The sequence below is a fragment of the Coffea arabica genome, chromosome 7e, assembly GCF_036785885.1.
Source record: "Coffea arabica cultivar ET-39 chromosome 7e, Coffea Arabica ET-39 HiFi, whole genome shotgun sequence".
Taxonomy (NCBI): domain Eukaryota; kingdom Viridiplantae; phylum Streptophyta; class Magnoliopsida; order Gentianales; family Rubiaceae; genus Coffea; species Coffea arabica.
This window is the reverse complement of record NC_092323.1, coordinates 42,851,283-42,862,703: the sequence shown is the minus strand read 5'-3', so window position 1 is coordinate 42,862,703 and position 11,421 is coordinate 42,851,283. Positions and strand designations below refer to the sequence as shown.

The following is an 11,421-nucleotide window of genomic DNA, read 5'->3' as shown; positions in this document are numbered from 1 at the left end:
CAAAGTAAAACAATGAAATAAAGAGATTAAAACAATGAAATAAAGAGAAGATAACTCCATTGTTATTTGGTTGGGGTTAAATCCACACATCCATAATTTAAAGTTACACCCTTATAACCAAGTTGACAAAAAAATCCATAGCATTTATGGGGTTCGGTAGGAACTTTTTTAATAAAAAAATACCTTTTTTTTGTGAAAATAGATGGTGCTAATTTGGATTTAAAATTTACATCATTATGAATAGTTTTAGAATTTTGACATTTTTTCATTCACTTTGATGGCATTTATTTTTTCCTCTTATTTGGTGGCGAAAATGTTTTTATTTCTTTTTATCATGTAAGAGGAGATGAGGGATTCTTTTATAAATTGTGTTAAGAAAGTATTTTTATCTTGTTGGCACATTGCACTTCAAAGTTGATTGAAGTATAAATTTAGAAAACACAAGCAGATCAATAATTAGGATGATAGTATCAAACAATTTCAATTAATTAAAATTTGTAACTGATTTTTGTAAACAGCTTTTGTCATATGAAAGACATGTTTTTGTATTAAAAAAAGTTCTATTAAATTTCTATACACTATTTTGTCATCTTAATGCTAGGGATGTGAATTTAGATTGAGGGGGTGTGTATTTAGCCCCACTCTTGATAATTTTGTACTCTAACTTTAATTGTAGATGTAGGACTTTTTTTTTTATTTTAGTGTAAGTGGGAAAATTTGAATCCGAAACTTCTTGCTTATCCTCCCCCGTACCACCCAATCCAACCTTCCCCCTCTGTAGATGTAGGACTTATCTTCAAATAAATGAATAAAGAACATTTTGATTAAAAGCTTGAACTATATACTATAAATTTTGGCCAATACAAAAGTACGTTGAATTTAAATCACTAGCAATCAATCATTATGTGTCTAACATATGAGCTGACTCACATGCTTGTCATTATCATATTTGCCAACATTTCCTCAAGAAAATTAGGTTGTATTTGAATTGCATTTTCCGTGATTTTTCATGGAAAAATTACTGTAGCGATTTGCTGTATGTAAGGGAAAAAGGTAATAGGGAAATGTGATCACGGAAAACGACGTAATTTTTTGACGGAAACCGGCAATCCAAACAAGGTCTTAGTATTCTGCACAAACCGATTAAGAGTAATCATTCAAGATTTGTTCAATGTATAGTATAAATATGTCACCATACATCAACCAAGATCAAAATTAGTACTCTTTCAATGCTCAAATCTCACATATGAGCAAACAAAATTTTTTTTGTCTGATACTTATATAACAAAGACCATGATAAAACAAATAAGCCCCAACATCACTCATAAAAAAAAGTGAAAGCAACGGCAACAACTTGAAGAAAGAAAAATTCCCATCATACTACTAGTAATATTCCAATTTCCACACAAGAAATTAAAAAAATGTAACAATTAATAAGCATAAATCATTTTCTAGGTAAATACTCGACATGTCTGGTCTGGCGGGCAGCATTGCGTTGGCGCCCAAAAACCTCAAAAAATCTCTTGAACTTTTTCGGCTTCCCGCTTCCCTGTTTTTTCAAACGCGTTTTCGTTTATATTTATATTTTATTCAATAATTTATTCCGTAATATATACACCCACTCCCCGCCACACTACCCACTCATTTTCCCTCCCCTTCTCTCATTCATTGAAAAGCCCTAAATTTGTTTCTCGTAAGTAAGAGAGAAGAGAAAACGAGGGGTTTTTCTATTATTATTTTTTTAATTTTTCAAGGGAAAAAAATTCACGAAAAATGGGTTCCGCAGCGGTCTTGGATCCAGCTGGCCTTGATGACGATGGTATGTTTTTTCACCTTTACTCTGTATTTTTAATCTTGTGCGCTTTTTTTGTTTGTTTTTGAGCTTTGGAGTTCTTGTTATTTTGGCGAAGTATCGGAAAATGTAGGGTTTTTAAGGAGATTTTTTTGTACTGTTGATGTTCTTGCTATATCGGCGAATTATCGGAAAATGTAGGGTTGTAGAGGTGTTTTTATTTTTTGTTATTCTTTTGGTTGGTGAGTTTGGGATTGTGCGTTTGTTGCTTTTGCGTTTTGTTGACTTTTTCACTGGTAGCTGAGTGTGATTGGGACTAATTAATAAAAAATTGAGCATTTTTATGTTTGTATATTGGTGATTTTTTGGGATAGGCTGCGGGGGACTAATTAAATCATGCTTGAGCTTGGATCAGGACTTGAAATGGATAAAAATTCTTCTTTTTTTTTTTTTTATTCTTTAGTTTTACTGGTTTTGTTTGATAATTTAAGTGATGGGAAAAGAAAGAGCAAATAGTCAATGCAATGGTTTGGTATCTTTATGAGGGAAATTCATAAAACTGCTAAATCGTTACATTCACAATAGTAACCATTATTGAAATTATGGTACTAGGGGGAAGTTGAGATGAGTACTATAACGAGGAAGAATGGGAACTCTTTGACACATCCTGAGTTTGGCACTTAAGATGGACCTGCTTTTTTAAGTTTTTAAGAGTTCTTATGGAGTGTCTAATATGAGATATTTCAAATATTAACTTTTGCTTTTAGGCGGTGATTATGGTAAAATGGATATATGGAAAGTCTTGAGCCTAGTTGGTTTAAATTTGTTTGCCTTTAATACCTTGTGTTTGGAAAAAGCAAGAAGGTTAAGTGAATCACTTTAGGGAAAGTTCTATGCTTTAATGGCTCTAATTTCATGGCTTTTGGTTGCTGCACTGCAATGCACCTTGCTTGCAATATACTATCCATGGCAATAAAAGAGATATAAGTTATCAGTGAATAGATATATGCCTCAGTTTTCATTGTCTAGTAGGTATTTCTTGTTTATAATCATTTAAAAACAGTACCAGAGCTTTAATTTGGACAGTGTTGAAGTTTCATTAATTATCACCCATGAGACTAATCCATGGCCGTATATGGCATTAGGGATTGACATGTATCGGATGCTTAGTACACACCTACATCTAATTAACAGTACCAGTGGAATTAAGACTGGTGCACCCTCATATTGCAATTGAAATACCATTCTTGGTAAAGTCCATTGAAGTTCTGACAAGTTAGCATATTCATATGTAAAACCGAAAACTTTAGTTGAGCCTCTTTTTTTGCCTGTCTAGTAAACTTTTTGATCACTAGAGATGGTGGTTGACATCTTTGACCTCAAGGATAAAAAGAAATTATCAAATTCAAAGAAGGATTGCTTTCTTAAAGCTTGCAGTCATTGTTCCATTGTGTTTTGATAAAACGCATAGTTGGGCAAAGACTGATTGCTTTTCAACCATCCTTTTCTGCAATGGAATGTGACTTTTTAAGATTCTAGTGTATATTGATATGCTTCTGTCATCTTGCATATTGATTTTCATTCTAAAATTTAAAAATGAACAGTGTACCGTGGATTTATGTTTCATTGTAGATTCTAATAGCATGTAATCAGAAAACATGCTTTTTTGGTTTGCTAGGTCTAAAGCAATTTATTCTTGAAGTACAAAAATAGAAATTCTGATATCTGCATCTGGTTAGCTGGGATCTTTAGATGACTGATGTGGTGATTTTTGGTATTCTTGATAAAAATTGTCCCTAATTGCAACATTTTCTGGATTATCTTTTTGCTTTTCTCAACTTTTCCTTTTTCAACATATAAGTAATATGAATTATGACTGCTCAATGCATTCAACTTTTTTGCTATTTTTGATGTCAATTTTGTTTGAGTTCGTACAAATGCTTGTTATCAGTTATGCTTTTGAACCTGTTTCAATCCAAGTGAAAGATCTCTCTCTGGAAAAGGATATTAAAAAACTTGCCTTGCTCTGTGAAGATATGATAAAAGAACTTGCCCTGCTCTGTCAATCTTTGATTTTGCCTGCAAAAATATTTGTCATCTGCATATCTCACTCTGAACCTTGGACTTGGAATTGGCCTTTGCCGGCTCTCTGTTTTCTTGTATGTTTATTGTTTTCTTGTCTCTCATGCATTACAGGTGTCAAAAAGAACAAAACCAAATCACGTCTTGCATCAAAGAAAAGGGCTTCTGTGGTTGAAAAAAAGGAAAAGAAGAGATCTAGTTCCACTATTACTGAGGAACCTGCTTCACGAAAAATGCCAAAGCGAGCTGCTGCTTGTTTGGATTTCAAAGAGAAGCCTCTTCAGATGTCTAAAAAGTCAGATATCATTGAAATGAAAAAGGACCAAACTGTAGAGGAAGAAGCTGTAGCCATTGGGTTGACTGCTGGACAAGATGATGGTCGCCCTTGCAGAAGACTTGTAGATTACATTTTCCATAATTCAGATGGGACTCCACAACCGTTCGAAATGTTGGAAGTTGATGATGTTTTCATATCTGGTCTTATCTTACCTCTTGACGATTGTATTGACAAAGAAAAAGCTAAAGGAGTCAGATGTGAAGGCTTTGGGCGCATTGAAGAATGGGCAATCTCTGGTTATGAAGATGGATCCCCAGTTATATGGGTGTCTACTGATATTGCTGATTATGACTGTCTTAAGCCTTCAGGTGTCTACAAGAAGCACTATGATCAGTTCTTTGCCAAGGCAAGTGCCTGTATTGAGGTCTATAAAAAATTGTCAAAATCTTCCGGAGGAAATCCTGACTTGAGTCTTGATGAGTTGCTTGCGGGGGTTGTACGTGCAATGAGTGGAATGAAGTGCTTCTCTGGTGTAGCTTCTATCAGGGATTTTATAGTTTCTCAAGGGGAGTTCGTTCACAATCAACTTATAGGTTTGGATGAGACATCCAAGAAGACTGATCAATCATTTCTTGAGCTGCCTGTTCTTGCTGCTCTCAGAGATGAATGCAGCAAGCTAGCAAATCTTGCACAAGTGGAAGCTGGATCCTCAGGTGGAAGTTTAAGAATAGGCTGCGAAGAAAAAGATGGAGATCACATGAATCCCCAATCTGGCTCATCAAATTGCCCTTTAGAAGAGGATGAAGATCTGAAGTTGGCAAGACTTTTACATGAAGAAGAACTCTGGCGCTCAATGAAGCCAAAAAAAAGTCAAGGTTCATCCTCCCTTTCAGGCAAATATTACATCAAGATCAATGAGGATGAGATCGCTAACGATTATCCTTTGCCAGCATATTACAACACTTCTAATCAGGAAACAGATGAATATGTAGTATTTGACAGTGGAGCTGATACATACTACATGGATGATTTGCCGAGAAGTATGCTCCACAACTGGGCATTGTACAATTCAGACTCTAGAATGATATCGTTGGAGCTACTTCCAATGAAACCATGTGCTGAAATTGATGTGTCAATATACGGGTCAGGGGTGATGGCCTCTGATGATGGATCTGGATATCAATTGGATACTGATCCTAATCAATCCTCCTCAAGCAGTTCTGGGACTTCTGAAATTGATGGAATTCCGATATTTTTGAGTGCAATAAAAGAATGGATGATTGAGTTTGGATCCTCAATGATCTTCATATCAATACGAACTGATATGGCTTGGTATGCCTTCTCTATGTCTTCAATGTTGCTGTGGCTATTTGCTATTTATCAATTCAAAAGTGTACAATTTTCATTAATATAACCTGGAAGGCAAATATACCTGTACAATATGGAGTCCCTTTAAGAAAAGTTTAAGTTGCTTGTCTGCTTGCTTATCCTATTCTTGAGACCTTTGAACTTCTGTTCATTAATTCTTAGCATATGTTATAACTAACTTCTCTCATCTATAACTGGTAATATCTTATGTACTCTTCTCCAGGTACAGACTTGGGAAACCGTTGAAGCAATATGCTCCTTGGTATCAACCCATCCTCAAAACAGCAAGGCTAGCTATCAGTATAATTACTTTGTTGAAGGAACAGACCCGTGTTGCACGGCTTTCTTTTTCAGATGTCATCAAGAGAGTGTCAGAATATGAGAAAGATCATCCTGCCTATATATCTTCTAAAGTGGATGATGTGGAAAGATATGTGGTTGTACATGGTCAGATTATTCTGCAACAGTTCTCTGAATTTCCAGATGAGAAGATAAAAAAATGTGCTTTTGTTGTTGGTCTTACTCAGAAAATGGAAGAGAGGCACCATACTAAGTGGTTAGTTAAGAAGAAGAAAGTTGTGCAGAGGAATGAATCAAATTTGAATCCCAGAGCAGCAATGGCACCTATAATTTCCAAGCGGAAGGCTATGCAGGCAACAACAACCAGGCTGATCAACCGAATCTGGGGGGAATACTATTCAAATTATTCACCAGAGGAGTTGAATGATGGTGTCAATTCTGACGTGAAGGAGGATGAAGAAGTAGAAGAAAATGAAGAGGACAATAATCTAGAGGAGGAAAAAGTTTTCCCCATGAAAACCCACACCACTTTCTCATCATCACGACGAACTAAGTTCTGCTCAACGATGGAGATAAAATGGGTTGGAGAATCTGTGGGTAAAACATCTTCTGCTGAGGCCTTGTACAAATCGGCCATTGTTCTAGAAGATGAGATTGCAGTTGGTAGCGTCATTCTTGTAGAGGGTGATGAATCAGATGAAGATTCTGATATGTATTTTGTAGAATATATGTATGAAAAGTTGGATGGAAGCAAAATGTTCCATGGACGGATGATGAAAAGAGGATCTCAAACCATGCTAGGAAATGCAGCTACTGAAAGAGAATTGTTTTTGACAAATGATTGTAGTGATTTCAAACTGGAAGATACCAAACAAATAGTGAAATTGGAAATAAGAAAAAGGTCTTGGGGACATCAGCACAGGAAAGAGAATGCAATTGCTGATAAAACAGATAGAACAAGAGCGGAGGAAAGAAAAAAGAAGGGTCTACCACCCGAGTATTATTGCAAAAGCTTGTACTGTCCGGAGAAAGGTGCTTTCTTTAGTGTACCTATTAATGAAATGGGTCTTGGGTCTGGTGTCTGTCACTCTTGCGAATTAAAGAAAACTGATTCCGAGAAGGCAATTTTTGAGATAGACACATCTAAGACCAGTTTTGTCTACCTAGGGACTGAATATTCTGTTTACGACTATGTTTATGTGGAACCCCATCAATTTGCAGCAAGAAAGTCTGAAAGTGAAACCTATAAAGGTGGGAGAAATGTAGGATTGAAGGCTTATGTTGTATGTCAACTGCTTGAGATATTGACAAGCAATGCAAGTAGAAAAGCTGAATTGGATTCTACCCAGTTGAAACTCAGGAGATTTTTCAGACCTGAAGACATATCTGAGGAGAAAGCATACTGCTCTGATGTTCGAGAGGTAGTAGCTTTTTCAGTTCTAGTGATATGAATGTACACTTTCTACTTCTAATTAATGATACTCAGAAATATGAATAACCTAGCATGTTAGGAACTTTGAATTGCTATTTTTTTACCTTATGTCAACTCTTATGAGACTTAGTTGGTATCCTTCTCAGATCTATTATAGCCAGGAAACCCATACTCTACCTGTTGAGACAATTGAAGGGAAATGTGAAGTTAGAAAGAAGCAAGATCTTCCATCTGAAGAAGTCCCTGCTATCTTTGATCATGTTTTCTTCTGTGAACATCTCTATGATCCTTCCAAAGGATCTCTCAAGCAGGTAATTTCTGCTCCCACTCCCTATAAGTTTGTTTTTGAGGAATAGTTTCTAACTTCTGTCAGAAGTGCCATTAGCTTTCAGTTTGAGTGTGTATTACTTGAAAATTCTACTTTTATATAGCATAAATTCTACTAAATTCTTTATCTTTATGCAGATGCCTTCTCATATCAAATTGAGATATAGTCCGAGGAATTATAGTGATGATGATGCTTGTAGGAAGAAAAAGGGGAAGTGCAAAGAAGGGGAATACGATGTTGGAGTTGAAAGAGTAAAACGAACTTCTCAAGAAAACTACTTAGCAACTCTAGATATTTTTGCTGGATGTGGTGGCTTGTCTGAGGGACTGCAGCAATCAGGCAATTATTGTTTTAAGAATAAGATTTGTTCTCTTTAGGGAATAATCATCATGAACAGGCCATGACAGATGGTGCTTATCTTCTTTCAGGTGTTTCAATCACTAAGTGGGCAATTGAGTATGAAGAAGCTGCTGGAGATGCATTTAAGCTTAACCATCCAGAGTCTTTAGTGTTCATCAACAACTGCAATGTGATACTAAGGTAACCCCCCCCCCCTCCCCCCTGATGTGTGTGTGCATGAGTGCAACAGAAAGTATCTCTCTCCTGCACCCATAACACATTCAGGAAACGGTACTATAAAAACAATAATTGGCAATGACAAAGTCTGTTGGCTTGTAACACAGGGCTGTTATGCAGAAATGTGGGGATGCAGATGACTGCATATCAACTCCAGAGGCTGGTGAGTTAGCTATGAAATTGGATGAAAAGGAAGTAGAGAATTTGGCACTGCCTGGACAAGTGGATTTCATCAATGGCGGGCCTCCTTGTCAGGTTTGTTAAGCCCAACGGCTCAAGTCACTTGATAAATAAACAACCATTTTGCTTGACTTAAGGTACTTTTCTTTCTGTAGGGCTTTTCTGGAATGAATCGGTTTAATCATAGCACCTGGAGTAAAGTCCAGTGTGAGATGATTCTAGCATTTTTATCATTTGCTGACTACTATAGACCAAAGTATTTTCTCCTGGAGAATGTGAGAAATTTTGTGTCTTTCAACCAAGGCCAGACTTTTCGTTTGACTGTAGCTTCACTTCTTGAAATGGGTTATCAGGTACATGTTGCTTCTTTCATTGGTAATTGCCTCAAGGAAATTCACAGTTTAACTGAAGAGCTTTGTTGTATACTTGTATCTAACAATCATGTTGCTTATAATCAGGTGAGGTTTGGTATCCTTGAAGCTGGGGCATATGGGGTGCCACAGTCTAGGAAGCGAGCATTTATATGGGCAGCATCCCCAGAGGAGGTCCTTCCAGACTGGCCAGAGCCAATGCATGTATTTGCTGCACCAGAATTGAAAATCGCATTATCAGCAAATTCGCAATACGCAGCTGTGAGGAGCACTGCAAATGGAGCTGCTTTCCGTTCGATAACTGTCAGAGATACTATTGGTGATCTTCCTCCTGTTGTGAATGGGGCATCCAAAACAAATATGGAGGTACTCAAAATGCTTATGCATTTTCCTGCTTTGAAACTAAGTTGAAGAGACATTCTCAGTCGATGAATTAGTTTTAGGCTGCTTTCAAAAGGATTAGTTGAAGGAAAAGGCATAAAGATTCCTTCTTTTTTTTTTTCTTTTGGTTTTTTGTTTAAGATGAAAGCTGGGGTGGCAACTGGCCAATTAGTGAGTTCACTGCCTTCTTCCAAAGATCACATCTGGTAGATATGTGTTCTCGTTGACATGTTTTGCATCTACTTTTCTTGTTAATGCAGTATAAAGGTGACCCTGTGTCATGGTTCCAGCAAAGAATTCGCGGGGATTCAGTGGTTTTGTCTGATCACATATCGAAAGAAATGAATGAACTTAACCTTATCAGGTGTCAGAGAATTCCCAGGCGTCCAGGTGCTGATTGGCGAGACCTTCCAGATGAAAAGGTGTTTAAATGTCTTTTATGGAAATAAGATATTATGCTTTTGGGAGTTGGAAAAAAAAGCAAAATGAAATTAAAGAATAAAAACATAAAAAATTGCAAATATCTGTATCCTGTGGCTGAACTTTTGTTTGGAAATATGCAGGTCAAATTATCTACTGGGCAAGTGGTCGATTTGATACCATGGTGCTTGCCAAATACAGCTAAAAGGCACAATCAGTGGAAGGGCTTATTTGGGAGGTTGGACTGGGAGGGCAACTTTCCGACTTCTGTAACAGATCCACAACCTATGGGTAAAGTTGGAATGTGCTTCCACCCTGAGCAAGACAGAATTGTTACTGTTCGTGAATGTGCTCGTTCTCAAGTAAGTCCAGTAGCAAAATATCTTTTTAACTTTTTGCATCTTTACAGTAAAATTTTTCAGCATTACCAAATTTTAATTTTATGGCAGGCTAATAGAATTTGCATCTTCATATTAACTTAGTAAAGTTGGCTGCATTTTTCTTTTGGGTAAAATACACTTTACACTCCTCTGGTTTAACAATTTTGTTACACAACTTCTCCATAACTTCAAAAGCTGTACATAACATTCATGATTTGGACTGAAGTGTCAAAGTGATGGAAATGATACTCCATAGCGGAATCTACAAAAATGTTGAAATTATATTTGTTTAAAAACTAAAATGATTGAAATGATCAAAATATATAAATATAATATCCATAACACTTTAACCTCTTATGGTTTTGTGTTTTATCACATAACTCTCTTATAGTTTAGTATTTTATTACATAATTCCTTTATGATTTTCAAAATATATTAATAACCCTCTCGTGATTAATAAGTGATTTTTAAATTTAAATAGGGGTATTTTTGACATTTTAGTTGATTTGGTTAAGGAATGCAAATTCTGTGATTTTGACATTTTAGTTCAAATTATGAGGAGATTATGTATAACTTTTGAAAACACAAGAAAGTTATACGAAAAAACCCTAAACTGCAGGGAGTTAAAGTGTAATTTACCCTTTTATTTTTTACTCTTGAAGTTAACCTCAAAAAAAAAAGTTTTTGCTCAATGGAAAATTACATGCTCTGTGGAGAACTTTGAGCGATTCAAGTATGATTTCTTAAAGCTTAGAGTTATTAATTAATCTTTGGTTTTTCAATGAAATTTTAAATCATGGTAAATGTTCACAATATTTTTAATTTGTCCATGCAGGGCTTTTCAGACAGCTATAAGTTCGCTGGTAATATTCTACACAAACATAGGCAGATTGGTAATGCTGTTCCTCCTCCTTTAGCATATGCATTAGGAAGGAAACTTAGGGAAGCAATCATTAGCAAGCGATCTGCCTAATAAGTCAACAGCTCAATTGTACATGTAATTCTTCTGTATCTTTCCCTTGCAGTCTCAACAGGTATATGTTGTATAGAGATTTGGCATTTGGGGAAAGACTTGTTAAAACATTGAATTTAAGTCGACAGTTTTGCAGCAACGAATCCAAGCATAGGTTTTTCGGTAAAATGCATTGAAATTAAGTGCTTTATTTATGATTCTGTGATCAGGTTCAATATCTTTGCTAATAATTGAATCAATAAACTATTAAACATGGTAATGTTAGTTCCAATGCATACCGTTTGTGTTAACAGTTGTCAACTTATTAATCATGTAAATAGATCATATCTTCATCGACCTGTTACTGGGGAACAACATGGGAAGATTTTGTGGCACATTTGATTCTGTCTGGGCTTTTATACGCCTTTTATTGATGCCTAATTTCATTAGGGACTTAGGTGACAAATAAACCCTTTCTCCTCTCTCTTCCCAACACAAAACTTCTTCCTCCAGCTCGATGAAAATTAGTCTCACTAATACCATTGAAGCTGATGAATTAAGTTTGATGTCCGTGCTTGAACT

At 36.0% G+C, this 11,421-nt stretch overlaps 1 protein-coding gene across 1 annotated transcript; it reads left to right on the top strand.

Moving 5' to 3' along the window:
* Window positions 1-1,644: 1,644 nt before the first annotated feature.
* On the top strand, window positions 1,645-10,999 carry LOC113702509 (DNA (cytosine-5)-methyltransferase 1B). The gene is made up of 12 exons (XM_027223741.2): window positions 1,645-1,819; window positions 3,989-5,483; window positions 5,743-7,240; window positions 7,398-7,562; window positions 7,717-7,918; window positions 8,008-8,119; window positions 8,263-8,410; window positions 8,491-8,688; window positions 8,794-9,072; window positions 9,348-9,509; window positions 9,651-9,869; window positions 10,723-10,999. The coding sequence occupies exons 1-12, from the start codon at window positions 1,774-1,776 to the stop codon at window positions 10,858-10,860; spliced, it is 4,662 nt and encodes a 1,553-aa protein (XP_027079542.1). The 5' UTR covers window positions 1,645-1,773; the 3' UTR covers window positions 10,861-10,999.
* Window positions 11,000-11,421: the final 422 nt, after the last annotated feature.

Excerpts from the sequence above, each read along its gene's own strand:
- LOC113702509 (XM_027223741.2), top strand. The coding sequence starts at position 1,774 with ATGGGTTCCGCAGCGGTCTTGGATCCAGCTGGCCTTGATGACGATG. Across the intron at positions 1,820-3,988 it reads AGCTGGCCTTGATGACGATG|GTGTCAAAAAGAACAAAACC; the intron begins GTATGTTTTTTC and ends CATGCATTACAG. Across the intron at positions 9,870-10,722 it reads GTGAATGTGCTCGTTCTCAA|GGCTTTTCAGACAGCTATAA; the intron begins GTAAGTCCAGTA and ends TTGTCCATGCAG.